The sequence below is a fragment of the Bos mutus genome, chromosome 14, assembly GCF_027580195.1.
Source record: "Bos mutus isolate GX-2022 chromosome 14, NWIPB_WYAK_1.1, whole genome shotgun sequence".
NCBI lineage: Eukaryota > Metazoa > Chordata > Mammalia > Artiodactyla > Bovidae > Bos > Bos mutus.
The window spans coordinates 12,243,733-12,258,803 of record NC_091630.1 but is presented as its reverse complement, the minus strand read 5'-3'; the positions used below and the strand labels follow the sequence as shown (position 1 = coordinate 12,258,803).

Here is a 15,071-nt window from a genome sequence, read left to right as displayed (position 1 = left end):
AGATTGCATTTTTATTATTTTATTTCAGTGATTATTTTTTACCTGGCTTTGGAGCATAATGTATTAACAAAAAATCAATACTTGTCCATTCTAAAATCTGTACCTGTCCATTCCTGTTTTTAGCTGAAACTCATTTGCCTTAGCTTGAATTCGTACAGGAGTTTAAGATGATAATTGCTAGAGCAAGGTCTAGTAGGAGATGAGGCCAAGAGTACAAGTGTAGTGGTTTCGCTTTGAACAGGAGAACGGAAGCCTTTTGAGTATACAAATACAGTTATCTTTGTAGTATGGAGACGGTAGAGGAGACAGGTGCTTCTCACTGGTCATGTTTTTTGTAAATTAAGACTTAAAGTAATGCCCTGAGGGTGACTAAGTATAAGAAAAGAGATGATGCTCCCAAATAGTTATTGAGGGGAAACTAGTAATTAATGGCCTATTAAGTAATGTTGTTTTTTGTTCTCCCATAATTGGAGATCGTACATTTGGGTGTCAGATTTTAGGAGATAAAGGGTTTTGAATGCTGGGCTAAGGAATTTGGATTTTTTTTTTTTTTTGATTAATTTTTTTTTTTTGCTGTGCTGCTTGGTACGTGGGATTTTAGTTCCCTGATCAGGGGTTGAATCCAGGCCCCTGACAGTGAAAGCACTGAATCCTACCTGCTGGATGGCCAGGGAATTCCTGGGGATTTTGTTTTTAGAATGTGGAAGATCTTGAATATTTTAGAGTAGCAGATCTGATATGATCAAGTAGTGTTTTATATTATATTATTATAGATATTATAGATATTATAGATAATATAATAGATTATATTATAGTTACGAGATGTATTGCCATGAAAAAGAAATTGATGTTATTAGGTAGATAAGCCTGTCTGAAGATTCCAGGGTGTGGGTATTGTGCTGAATACTGGGCCTAGTATAGTGGCATTTATAGCAAATGGGAAGACAAATACTGTGCCAATATTGAGAGTTTGTGGTGGAGAGCATTACTTGGACTTGGCAACTGGACCTGATAAGAGAAAGTAAGAAGGAGCTAAAATGCTTTGAGGTTTCTAACTAGGGTAACTATTGGAACTGTGATTTTATGGACAGAAATTGATAAATTAGGAGGGAGAGTGAACTTTGAAAAGGGAAATAATTACATTTTGGAAGGGTTAGTTTGAAGTGATGGCAAGGCTCTGATGTCCCATGTTGGGATCTTCAAGGTAACCCCCAGATTGACTAGCTGGACTCATAGGACTCAGTGTTATAATCTCAACCAGGATTTATTACATCAAAAAGATACAAAACACAATCCCCAAAGGGAAGAGGTACATGGGACAAAGCCTGGGAAAATGAGTCATAAGCTTCCAGAGTCCTTTCCTAGTTTAGGCACAAAGGATCCCCTTAAGTCCCCCGGCAACAAATTGTGACACGTGTGAAATGTTGCATACTGAGGAAGTTCATTAGAATCTCAGCATCCAAGCTTCCTGTTGGGGGATAGCCATGTAGGCACCCAGTACCTTGCATGTACCAGAATTTCAGACTGCCAAAGAGAAAGCAGGTGTTCAGAATGAACCATATTATTTGCATAAACAGTTTATGTGCAGTGAGTATTCTTATCAGTTGATGGGTCGAAGCTGTCCCAAAGTCCAAGTCCCTAGAGGCCAGCCAAGGACCAGCCTTTCTAAGATAAGCATTCTGAGGCCTGCCATGTTAACTCTTTTCAAAACATTCCATGAGGTGGTTAAGGGTGCTCTTAAGAGCGTAGAGGTATTTACCTTTGTGGTGAGCATTTACTGCAGGTGTTTTCCTCATGATACAGAAGTCTGCGTTTAAGCAGAAATATGATTGAAAAGGCAATTTTATGCTTTTTGATTACAACTATGTGACATTCTGGAAAAGGCAAAACTATGGAGACAGTAAAAAGATCAGTGATTGCCAGGAATTAGGAGCTAGTTGGGGGATGCATAGATGGACAGAGTATTATTACGACAATGAAAATACTCTGTATCAGTAGCAGTTGTGTCTGTTAGGGGTGTTAGGTAAATTCATACCTTTTCTACTAAAACTGTGTGTACTAAAAATGGTTCTTGGATGTAATAAAAGAGTACTGTTGTATTAAGTACTGAAGATGGATAATTTGACCTTTTTTTCTTTCTAGAAGTACCAGTTCAGATATACTGTAGTAAATCTGAATATACCAAATGCTTTTTATAGTATATGCACTGTATTCTTCCTAGATGCATGAATTCAGATATACTGATATGCCATGAGTTGAGTAGGACCATGGTTAAAAAGGAAGGAGCATTTGATAAATGGCCTGGAAAGAAGGCCCAGAATTTAAAGTCAAGGTTGATTCTGGAAAGAGAAAATTTGTCAACAGTTACTAATTAAACCTCTTTTGAATGCTAGGAAAAAGCCATATAGAACTTTCACTTTCATTTGGTCCTGTGGAGAGAAGACTTGCTGTTCACATTATGTTTTTAATTAAAGCAGTATATTGCTGAGGATAAGGATTATTGCTGCTAAAATTTTTAACATTACCTGTCTAATGAAAACTGAGTAAATGAAATGTTGTGCACTGACTTAACATTTATCTTGTTACTTCTTCTGCAGGTATCTTCACAGTCATCACTTCTTGGAGTTGGTTACTTTGCTCCTGTCAATTCCAGTGACAAGTGCACATCCTGGTGTGCTGCAAGCCACAAAAGATGTTTTAAAGTTTCTTGCACAGTCACAAAAGGGTCTTCTTTTTTTTATGTCAGAATACGAAGCAACAAATTTGTTGATCCGAGCTCTTTGTCATCTTTATGATCAAGATGAAGAAGACGGTCTCCAGTCTGATGGTGTTATTGATGATGCATTTGCCTTATGGCTGCAGGACTCCACACAGACATTGCAGTGTATTACAGAACTGTTCAGCCATTTTCAGCATTGTACAGCCAGTGAAGAAACTGACCACTCAGATCTGTTGGGAACTCTGCACAACCTTTACTTGATTACTTTTAATCCTGTGGGACGATCAGCTGTTGGCCATGTTTTCAGTCTTGAGAAAAATCTCCAAAGTCTTATCACACTAATGGAGTACTATTCCAAAGAAGCCTTGGGGTAATTTTCTGCTTACTCCTTAGATTTCCTGTCTTATTGGAGAACTACATCACTAGTGGGGTAGATTCTTGAAAGAATGTGTTGTTTTGAAAATAAAAACTATAATTTTTTTACATAGCCTATAACTTGTTAATCAAGCATTAGAATGATGAACTCTCTAAGATGTGGATATAAAGAAATGAAATAGTAGCTTCTTTGGTTTCCCCACAGAGTTAACAAAGATTGCAGCTGTAGTACTCCTGCTGATTTTTGTGGAGGGGAGTCATAAGACACAGAAATAATACTACTTAAGAGTCATGAGGACTGTCTTGGTGGCTCTGCCCTCACCTGCTAAGCTATTCATGATGCTCTGACTTTAGAAGTGTTTTGACTGGATGAGGGAGTTTGAGAATGATGGTGGTTTTTGAAGACCTTGCCCTGTTGGGCAGAGGGTTTTAGTCTATGAGAAGAGAAACTCGTTCCTCCTGGTTTGTGCCATACAAAGCTGTGGTGTCCTTTGCATCTGAGTCTTGATATGACCCCTTGAGTGACTGATTTCTTGGGAGGACTGTAAAAGGCGAACAAGAGTGCTTCTATGCCTAGCTATACCTTTATAGTTCTGTAGTGGAAGTCTGAATAATCACGGTGGTAGGTTGATTCATCACACTTTCTCCTGTATATCCAGAGGGAAAAACATTTTAAAGGAGATTAATGAAGTGTACTTCCTAATCTTTCATTGCTGATGAAGTGTACTTACTCATATTTTATTGTTATGATCATATTTTGTAATAGAATTCCACTTTCCATTTTGATGCATGTGCTTTGTTGTTAATATACTTTTAAGTAGTGGTTTCAGGTGAAGTGGAGGTTAAACTAAAATGTGATTTCCTGTTTTCATAACGTTAGTAATGTTTCATGGTAAATTTCCTTGATCTTCTTAAAACCAAGTTAAAAAAAAAAACAGTTAAAAAATTGTTCCTAAAAAATTATTTGCATACCAAAACCTTTAAAACCTTATTTTTTGTTTCAGTGATTCCAAGTCTAAGAAGTCAGTCGCTTATAATTACGCGTGCATACTTATCTTGGTGGTGGTTCAGTCTTCCAGCGACGTCCAAATGTTGGAGCAGCATGCAGCATCTCTCTTGAAGCTTTGTAAAGCAGACGAAAATAATGCTAAATTGCAAGGTATGGCACTTGATCTTATTTTAAGCATTTATGATAAGTGAAGAAAAAAAAGCCTTTGACTATCTGTAGTTCATTGGAGAAGGAAATGGCAACCCACTCCAGTATTCTTGCCTGGAGAATCCCAGGGATGGGGAACCCTGTTGGGCTGCCGTCTATGGGGTCTCACAGAGTCAGACACGACTGAAGCGACTTAGCAGCAGCAGCAGTAGCAGTAGCAGCAGTTCGTATTTTCCATTTGGGACCAGGGGCTTTATCTTGTTTGATAATATACCTAGTAACACCTTGAGTTAACTTTCCGTATAAGTTAAAGCACGTTTTCTGGAGGTATTTTATATGGTATTCTTAAAAAGATTTTTTTAGGAAGTTGTTGAAAATACCTTTTTCTGGAAAGTCATGGAAATTTATGGGTGGTTGAAGTTCCTAATCAAAACAGAATTAAAGATGAACTCAGAAGTTCAGTTTTGTACAGGAGTTTAGAAGTACAGTTTGTTAGAGGTGTGTGTTTTCTTTGAATATGTACTTATTTCTGAGTACAACTTAGAAATCCATTTGTGGTTAACACATGTGTGCTATTCTCAAGTGAAAAATGATAAAAGTATTATTTTCTAAATGTATATTGAATGAAGTATTAAGTTTATAATCAGTTCAGTTCAGTCGCTCAGTCATGTCCGACTCTTTGTGACCCCATGAATCGCAGCACGACAGGCCTCCCTGTCCAGCAGCATCTCCCGGAGTTCACTCAAGCTCACATCCATTGAGTCGGTGATGCGATCCAGCCATCTCATCCTCTGTCGTCCCCTTTTCCTGCCCCCAATCCCTCCCAGCATCAGAGTCCTTTTCCAATGAGTCAACTCTTCGCATGAGGTGGCCAAAGTGCTGGAGTTTCAGTTTTAGCATCATTCCTTCCAAAGAACACCCAGGGCTGATCGCCTTTAGAATGGACTGGTTGGATCTCCTTGCAGTCCAAGGGACTCTCAAGAGTCTTCTCCAACACCACAGTTCAAAAGCATCAATTCTTCGGCACTCAGCTTTCTTCACAGTCCAACTTTCACATCCATACATGACCACAGGAAAAACCATAGCCTTGACTAGATGGACCTTTGTTGGCAAAGTAAATCTGCTTTTGAATATGCTATCTAGGTTGGTCATAACTTTCCTTCCGAAGGAGTAAGTGTCTTTTAATTTCATGGCTGCAATCACCATCTGCAGTGATTTTGGAGCCCAGAAAAATAAAGTCTGACACTGTTTCCACTGTTTCCCCATCTATTTCCCATGAAGTGATGGGACCAGATGCCATGATCTTCATTTTCTGAATGTTGAGCTTTAAGCCAACTTTTTCCCTCTCCTCTTTCACTTTCATCAAGAGGCTTTTGAGTTCCTCTTCACTTTCTGCCATAAGGGTGGTGTCATCTGCATATCTGAGGTTATTGATATTTCTCCTGGCAATCTTGATTCCAGCTTGTGCTTCTTTCAGCCCAGCGTTTCTCATGGTGTACTCTGCATAGAAGTTAAATAAGCAGGGTGACAATATACAGCCTTGACGTACTCCTTTTCCTATTTGGAACCAGTCTGTTGTTCCATGTCCAGTTCTAACTGTTGCTTCTTGACTTCATATAGGTTTCTCAAGAGGCAGGTCAGGTGGTCTGGTATTCCCATCTCTTTCAGAATTTTCCACAGTTTATTGTGATCCACACAGTCAAAGGCTTTGGCATAGTCAATAAAGCAGAAATAGATGTTTTTCTGGAACTCTCTTGCTTTTTCGATGATCCAGCGGATGTTTGCAATTTGATCTCTGGTTCCTCTGCCTTTTCTAAAACCAGCTTGAACATCTGAAAGTTCACGGTTCACGTATTGCTGAAGCCTGGCTTAGAGAATTTTGAGCATTACTTTTACTAGTGTGTGAGATGAGTGCAATTGTGTGGTAGTTTGAGCATTCTTTGGCATTACCTTTCTTTGGGATTGGAATGAAAACTGACCTTTTCCAGTCCTGTGGCCACTGCTGACTTTTCCAAATTTGCTGGCAAATTGAGTGCAGCACTTTCACAGCGTCTTCTTTCAGGATTTGAAATAGCTCAACTGGAGTTCCGTCACCTCCACTAGCTTTGTTTGTAGAGATGCTTTCTAAGGCCCACTTGACTTCACATTCCAGGATGTCTGGCTCTAGGTGAGTGATCACATCATCGTGATTATTTTGGTCTTGAAGATCTTTTTTGTACAGTTCTTCTGTGTATTCTTGCCACTTCTTAATAGCTTCTGCTTCTGTTAGGTGCATACCATTTCTGTCCTTTATTGAGCCCATCTTTGCATGAAATGTCCCCTTGGTATCTCTAATTTTCCTGAAGAGATCTCTAGTCTTTCCCATTCTGTTGTTTTCCTCTGTTTCTTTGCATTGATCACTGAGGAAGGCTTTCTTATCTATTCTTGCTATTCTTTGGAAATCTGCATTCAGATGCTTATATCTTTCCTTTTCTCCTTTGCTTTTCGCTTCTCTTCTTTTCACAGCTATTTGTAAGGCCTCCCCAGACAGCCATTTTGCTTTTTTGCATTTCTTTTCCATGGGGATGGTCTTGATCCCTGTCTCCTGTACAATGTCACGAACCTCAGTCCATAGTTCATCAGGCACTCTATCTATCAGATCTAGGCCCTTAAATCTATTTCTCACTTTACTGTATAATCATAAGGGATTTGATTTAGGTCATACCTGAATGGTCTAGTGGTTTTCCCTACTTTCTTCAATTTAAGTCTGAATCTGGCAATAAAGAGTTCATGATCTGAGCCACAGTCAGCTCCCAGTCTTGTTTTTTGCTGACTGTATAGAGCTTCTCCATCTTTGGCTGCAAAGAATATAGTCAGTCTGATTTTGGCGTTGACCATCTGGTGATGTCCATGTGTAGAGTCTTTTCTTGTGTTGTTGGAAGAGGGTGTTTGCTATGAGCAGTGCGTTCTCGTGGCAAAATTCTATTAGCCTTTCCGTATTCCAAGGCCAAATTTGCCTGTTACTCCAGGTGTTTCTTGACTTCCTACTTTTGCATTCCAGTCCCCTATAATGAAAAGGACATCTTTTTTGGGTGTTAGTTCTAAAAGGTCTTATAGGTCTTCATAGAACCGTTCAATTTCAGCTTCTTCAGCATTACTGGTTGAGGCATAGACTTGGATTACTGTGATATTGAATGGTTTGCCTTGGAAACGAACAGAGATCATTCTGTCATTTTTTAGATTGCATCCCAGTACTGCATTTTGGACTCTTTTGTTGACCATGATGGCTACTCCATTTCTTCTGAGGGATTCCTGCCTGCAGTAGTAGATATAATGATCATCTGAATTAAATTCACCCATTCCAGTCCATTTTAGTTCGCTGATTCCTAGAATGTTGACATTCACTCTTGCCATCTCCTGTTTGACCACTTCCAATTTGTCTTGATTCATGGACCTAACATTCCAGGTTCGTATGTAATATTGCTCTTTACAGCATCAGACCTTGCTTCTATCACCAGTCCCATCCACAACTGGGTATTGTTTTTGCTTTGGCTCCATCCCTTCATTCTTTCTGGAGTTATTTCTCCACTGATCTTCAGTAGCATATTGGGCACCTACCGACCTGGGGAGTTCCTCTTTCAGTATCCTATCATTTTGCCTTTTCCAACTGTTCATGGGGTTCTCAAGGCAAGAATACTGAAGTGGTTTGCCATTCCCTTCTCCAGTGGCCCACATTCTGTCAGCCCTCTCTACCATGACCTGCCCGTCTTGGGTGGCCCCACGGGCATGGTTTAGTTTCATACGGTTTATAATAAGTTGGACCTTATTATGTGGGTAGTCTTGAAAAGTTCAAGGTATTTAATTATAGGTTTTTATTATTTTATTTTTGTTCTTGGCTTTCAAACTAGCCAAATAGAAAATTTAACACAGTAGTTGTCAGGATAGCATGTGGCCACTTCTCTTTTTTGTCTTTGTCCATGCTGCGCAGTATGTGGGATCTTAGATCTTAGTTCCCTGACCAGGGATGGAACCTGTGTCCTTTGCAGTGGAAGTGAGGAGTGTTAACCACTGGACTGCTTGGGAAATCCCAGGCCTCTTTTTCTTTTAATCCTAAAAAGATTAAAGTTTAGGATTAATCCTAAAAAGATTAAAGTGTTACCAGTAAAAGTTGCATACTAAACTCAACTTTCCATATTGAAAATAGATTGTTTTTTCCCCCTCAAAGTATGCCCTTACAAAAAGAGGGTGTGTAGCATCTTCAAAGGTATTACTAATGCTTTAGTACATATTCTGGGTGATGAATACGCTTAAATTTATTATTCGTTTTATCTTTCATTTGAGCAATATATATTCTATATACATGAAAGAGGTAATTTAAAATTGTATAGGAAAAATATTCAGATGTAAAGTGTTGTAATCCTAAAAAGGAGTGTAGTACCAAGGAGAGACGACTCCTATTTGCAGTTTCCATCAGTTCTTCTAATAAGTGTCTAGAAATTATTACATTAGAATGCTTTTAGAAAAACATTTTTGGTGATAGTCAGGTTCTGTTCCTGGGCCGGAAAGGTCCCCTGGAGAAGGAAATGGCAACCAACTCCAGTATTCTTGCCTGGAATACTCCATGTATAGAGGAACCTTGACGGGCAACAGTCCACAGGGTCACAAAGAGTCAGACGTGATTGAGTGACTAATACTTTGACTTCACTTTTACAGCATAGCTTCTAGGCGATTCAGTTGCAATAAATGGTGTATTTCATGTATTTCTTCCACAAACAAAGTTTCCTGTTACTGTTTTAGGGGTGAGAGTGATCACTTTTACTTTTGTAAAGGCAGATTAGGAAATTGACAAAATTTAAAATTTGTGTCACAGGAAAAGGCCCTCAGCAAATGTTCCTCCATGGGTTTGATCCTGTTAGAAATGAATACATTTGTGCATGCTGTTTTGGAGGTGTGGGAATCAGTGGTAGTATTGGGTGAATAAGCACTATGTTATTTTGTTTGTTTATGGGCAGTTAATTTTATAATTGTTTTAATGTTGTAAGTTGATTGCTATAGAAAAATTCAGTTTAAGTTAGATAGTTCGGTTTAATCGTATAAACATTTAAGTTTTCAGAAGCCAAATAACTAAGAGTGATAGCTTCTTATTTCTAAACCAGTATAGTATGACATTTACATTTCATTTTAAGGCTTGTTTAAATAATTTAGACACATAATTCCTATATAAAAATCACTCCATTGAAATGAACATGGATTTTGCAATCTAAAAATGTGTCATGTCTTTGGAAAAGAATACCTTCACTTCCTTTGTTATTAAGGCTTGTTTGTAAGGCTTTTATTTTAAAATATTATGTTGTAAATTACTGTTTTCATTTTTAAGAACTTGGCAAGTGGCTTGAACCTCTGAAAAACCTTAGATTTGAGATTAACTGCATCCCAAACCTAATTGAATATGTTAAACAGGTAAGTAAAATTTAAAAGTGTCTTGATTTTATGGAACTGTGTGGTAGTATATAGTAATGTCGTATTAAATCACTTGTATAGATAATGTAGTTAAGTATACTTGATTGATTTACTAGTCCTGTGGGTATAGATTGGTAGTGGGTATAGATGGATATGTGATTGTGTGTATACATGAACACAGATGCCCACAACGATATTGCTTTCTATTGCCAGATTCTGTCCTATTTTTTTTCTTCTCAAATAAGAATAATATCACCTACCATTTTGGTGACATTTACAAAAATGTTTTAAAGTTAAATGCTATGATAATGTGATATATAATTGTTTTAGTTAAACTTTCTGAAAAAGAATTTCCCTCAAAATTTTTAGGTGAAAATTGGTAAGAGTTAATTCTAGATAATTGGAATGAGGACTAGTTCTGTTTGTTCATTTGGGATGGTTAAATTACTTCAATCTGCAATTGAAGTAATTCATGAGAGTTGAAAAATCATATAGTTCATAATATTACAGTTGAAAAATTCGTATACAAGTCAAGTAATTCATAATGCAAAACTTTGTTATAATCAAAACATTGTTAGTTGGGGAAGTTTAAAAAGTTTTCTTTGCTCCTTAGTTGATCCAGTGTGTATCATAGGATGAAGGACTAAAGGTGCTCTTCTTTTTTTTAAAAGTGCTCTTCTTTTTAAGTGCTTTAAAAAAAAAAGTGCTCTTTTTTTTTTTGAAGATGTTCTTCCTTCTTTTTTTCTTTTAAAATGATGCATAAGAAGTTTTAAACTAGAGGGGCAGAATAGACCTTGAATTATCCTTTTCCTCCATCTCCCCCAGAGAGTACTTTTACCTCCTACAATGCCATCATATTCTTCTGTTCTTTATTTTATGCCTCAAAGACGATCTAGAGTTTTTGATTATATTCAGTCTTTTTATTTAGCAGAGGTACATTTGTGTCCTGTAAATTTAGATGGTCAGGTATTTAGGGTACTTGTGCATAGTTAGGAGAATATATTAAGTATCCAGTAAAATACCAGAGGACTTGGATTAAATTATTTAACCAAAAAAAATAAATAAATAAAATAAAGTATTTAACCAGTAAAAAGTTCAGCGCTAGAAATTTGAATTGCATGTTATAATTCAAATTTTTAATTTTTATGTAAATCCTTGTCCTGTTAAGTATGGTTATTATAAATAACTCTCTAAGGTGTGCTAAAAAACAGCTGATCTAAGACAGAAACGTCACTCTGTGACTCCCTGCTGCCTTAAGTAACTTGTGGGATAACTGAAAGGCAGCAAGGAAGAAGTTAGAGGGAAAGATAACCCAAGGTAGGGAAAGTGAAAGTGAAAGTTGCTCCGTCGTGTCCGACTCTTTGCAACCTCATGGACTACGCAGTCCATGGAATTCTCCAGGCCAGGATACTGGAGTGGGTAGCCTTTCCCTTCTCCAGGGGATCTTCCCAACCCCAGGGATCAAATCCAGGTCTCCCTCATTGCAGGCGGATTCTTTACCGGGTGAGCTACAGTGGTGGGAAACATGAGGAAAAGGGTTTTCTTATTTTTAGGTTTCTCCTCTGAGGTTTAAAGGCTGAAGTAGTAACATTTTAAAGTCGTATTTCTTCCAAGTTTTTTAAACCATCTATATGCTGCTCTTTGAAAATTACAAAAATAAGGCAACTTAAGTGTAACTATTTGTTGGCAGGAAAACATAGCCTGGGCAGGTGCTAAGGACATAGGTAACTGTATTTCTTCTTCCTCTCTTCATGCCCCAAATGGCCATCATTACTAGATTCCTGTGGTATTTTTGAAATGTATGTTATGTAGTATTAAACCACTCCCTGATGCTTCATCAATTTTGAAAGAGGTTTTTGTACCCACAGGGCTCTGTAAAATCAGAATCCCTTGCTTCCTTTTTGGAAAAACGGATATATAGAAAGAGTATCCAAAAAGGAGCTATTTTAAATTCTTAACACAGAGAGTTCATACCTATCTGTATGTAGCCTTTGTTTTTTAGTCAGTACTTTTTAATATACTTGTGTCAGCAGTTATTCATTTTATAAACATAATGTCACATATGATACAACATATGCCAAAGATTGTATAACCTTTAAAACTTCATTAGCTTTATTCATGTTTTAAGTGCACTAAGGAAGTTTAAAATGATGTAAGTACTTAACTTGAAACTCCTGTTTTTAACCATTGCCTTCTCTGGGTCTGATAGGTACTAAGAAATTAAAGTTTCTGTTCATTTTTATTTTTGAAGAATACTGATAACTTGATGACCCCAGAAGGAGTTGGCCTTACTACTGCCTTGCGTGTTCTCTGTAATGTGGCCTGTCCCCCACCCCCTGTTGAAGGTAATGTGGCTACTATACTTAAAAACTATTTTTAAAGCCCAGTGTAAATATCATTTATTAAATAAAATATTCAAAAATCTTAACCAGTGATTAATATTTAAGTAATTAGTTTTTGTTTTTTTTTTCTCCCTTATTTATGTAAAGGTCAACAGAAAGACCTGAAATGGAATCTTGCTGTCATTCAGCTTTTTTCTGCTGAAGGAATGGACACCTTTATTCGGGTGCTACAAAAATTGAACAGTATTCTGACTCAGCCATGGAGGCTCCATGTCAACATGGGGACTACCCTTCACAGAGTTACTACCATTTCGATGGCTCGCTGCACACTCACTCTTCTTAAAACTATGTTAACGGAACTCCTGAGAGGTGGATCCTTTGAGTTTAAGGACATGCGTGTTCCTTCAGCACTTGTGACTTTACACATGCTCCTGTGCTCTATCCCTCTCTCAGGTCGTTTGGATAGTGATGAACAGAAAATTCAGAATGATATCATTGATATCTTACTGACTTTTACCCAAGGAGTTAATGAAAAGCTCACTATCTCAGAAGAGACTCTAGCTAACAATACTTGGTCTTTAATGTTAAAAGAAGTTCTTTCTTCGATATTGAAGGTTCCTGAAGGATTTTTTTCTGGACTCATACTCCTTTCAGAGCTGCTGCCTCTACCATTGCCCATGCAAACAACTCAGGTATCACTTCCATATAACATGCATCTTATAAATGATGGCAATAACACTTTTTTAAAAACCAGTGGTTTTTCTTAAAAAAACAAAAACAAAAGACCCCCTCATCTCCTTCCCCTAAGAAAGACATAAAATACCTGGATGAGGGTGAGATAAAAACTGAAGCAAGTTGGTCATTAAGGAAACATGGGAGTAACATTTTAAATAAATTTTTGTTAATGTGAATTTTATTATGCTGTTACGTATACTTGTACTTTTGTTGTTTTTAAATCTTTTTCCCCCACCATTAACTAGGTTGCTTCATCAATGGACTCTGCTCTACTGACTGCTAACCTGAGAACAATAAGATTTTTTATTAGATGCAATGAATTCAAGCAAATGTTTAATTGTACAACAGAAAATTAAATGTTTTAAGCATGCAGTAAAGATGTTCTTTTCATAATAGTTCTTCCTTAACAGTTTTTGTGATTGTAAATAAATACTAAAAAAAATCTACGTACACACACATTATACTTTTTTAACAGGTTATTGAGCCACATGATATATCAGTGGCACTCAACACCCGAAAGTTGTGGAGCATGCACCTTCATGTTCAAGCAAAGTTGCTCCAAGAAATAGTTCGCTCTTTCTCTGGCACAACCTGCCAGCCCATTCAACATATGTTACGGCGTATTTGTGTTCAATTGTGTGACCTTGCCTCACCAACTGCCCTTCTGATTATGAGAACTGTGTTGGATTTGATTGTAGAAGACTTGCAAAGGTATTTTCATTTTGCACTAAAATTTTTTTCCTCAAGGTATTTTTGACACAAATACTTTAAAAAAAAATTAACTTAGACTTTGGAAACCAGGCTTAAGATTGCTCAGATAATACGTGTACATATAAAATACACACAGCATAGGCACATGTATATGTGAATATATAAAGGTAAATTTTGATTAGAAAGCTATTATTTTATCTGCAAGATACCTTGAAATATTTCAAGTTTTAGGGTGCTGGAAAAGTGAACTGTGAAGTACTCTGATTTAAGAAAATGTGTTATTGAAAACCCAAATTTACAAAGTTTTATAGTAATTGTAAAATTCCAGAGTTGTCATACCCAAGGAATGAAATTTTTTACGTAAGATTTGTATAATACGTGTTGAAAAAGCAAATTACTAAGTAATGCCTTAAAATCAAGAATTTTGTTTACTAAATGTGTTGATTTTATTTCAGCACTTCAGAAGATAAAGAAAAACAATATACTAGCCAAACCACCAGGTTGCTTGCTCTTCTTGATGCTCTGGCTTCACACAAAGCTTGTAAATTAGCTATTTTGCATCTAATTAGTGGAACTATTAAAGGTGATGAAAGATATGCAGAGATATTCCAGGATCTGTTGGTTTTGGTGCGGTCTCCTGGAGACAGTGTTATTCGTCAGCAGTGTGTTGAATATATCACATCCATTTTGCAGTCTCTCTGTGATCAGGTATTTATAGTTATTTTTATAAATTCTTTGTGGGTGTATATATTTTTTAACAACTTCTCCTGATGTAATTCTTGGCTGCTAACAAAAAGATCTCATCTGTTTCATTATTCATATTATTGTTTAGGGGGGATATTTGACCACTGAACCAACAATAAAATGATTTGGTGCTACATAACTTTCTTTGACCTTGTACATCACATGTTTCTCTAAAGAGGTTTTTTCATTGTCTTTATGAGATACTGTCTTTGGGTATTTATTCTGTGTGCCGTTGTATTCTTTGGGGTTGGTTTTATCTGGTAGTTTCATTTTCTTTCCAATTATATTCTGTACTGATTCATTCTTGAATATTGTAGTTTTGTGATTGGTTGAATTAATACTATATTTTTTTGTTTGGGCTTTTTTTTTTTTTAATTAAAAAAATTTTTTTTTAGCCATTCCTAAAGGTATGTGGGGATCTTAGTTCCTCAACCAGGAAAGTGCAGAGTCTTAACCGCTGGGAAGCCAGGGAAGTCTTTGCAACTTTGGAAGGCATCACAGCCTACTACAGTTTTAGTGTGCTTCAGGTTACTGTGCTTATAGATGTTGACTAGAAGTAGTAGTACTTCTTCCTGCTGTTCCTATTATTAACTTCCAATTGGTAGTTCCATGAGTTAATGAGAATTGCTTTAACTTTTAAAGCCCATTGTTACAGGGATCATCATAGATTTCTCTGCCTGATAGGATTTTAGCTTGTCAAAATGCTCCTACTATCTAATTAATCGAATGTGATTTTTCCAGGCAGAGTATTTTTAATAGGATCCCATATTAGAAGATTTGGAGGAGGGCATGGCAACCCACTCCAGTATTCTTGCCTGGAGAATTCTCGTGGATAGAGGAGCCTGGTGGG

At 37.0% G+C, this 15,071-nt stretch overlaps 1 protein-coding gene across 2 annotated transcripts in view; it reads left to right on the top strand.

Annotated features, from left to right (window-relative positions):
* VIRMA (vir like m6A methyltransferase associated) overlaps nt 1-15,071 on the top strand; it is a 63,505-nt gene that overhangs the window by 31,080 nt on the left and 17,354 nt on the right. For both annotated transcript variants that reach the window (XM_070382979.1, XM_070382978.1), the window contains exons 9-15: nt 2,598-3,089; nt 4,099-4,253; nt 9,607-9,689; nt 11,941-12,034; nt 12,179-12,723; nt 13,242-13,477; nt 13,933-14,185. In XM_070382979.1, the coding sequence (XP_070239080.1) occupies nt 2,598-3,089; nt 4,099-4,253; nt 9,607-9,689; nt 11,941-12,034; nt 12,179-12,723; nt 13,242-13,477; nt 13,933-14,185 (1,858 nt within the window). The remainder of the gene's footprint in view (nt 1-2,597; nt 3,090-4,098; nt 4,254-9,606; nt 9,690-11,940; nt 12,035-12,178; nt 12,724-13,241; nt 13,478-13,932; nt 14,186-15,071) is intronic.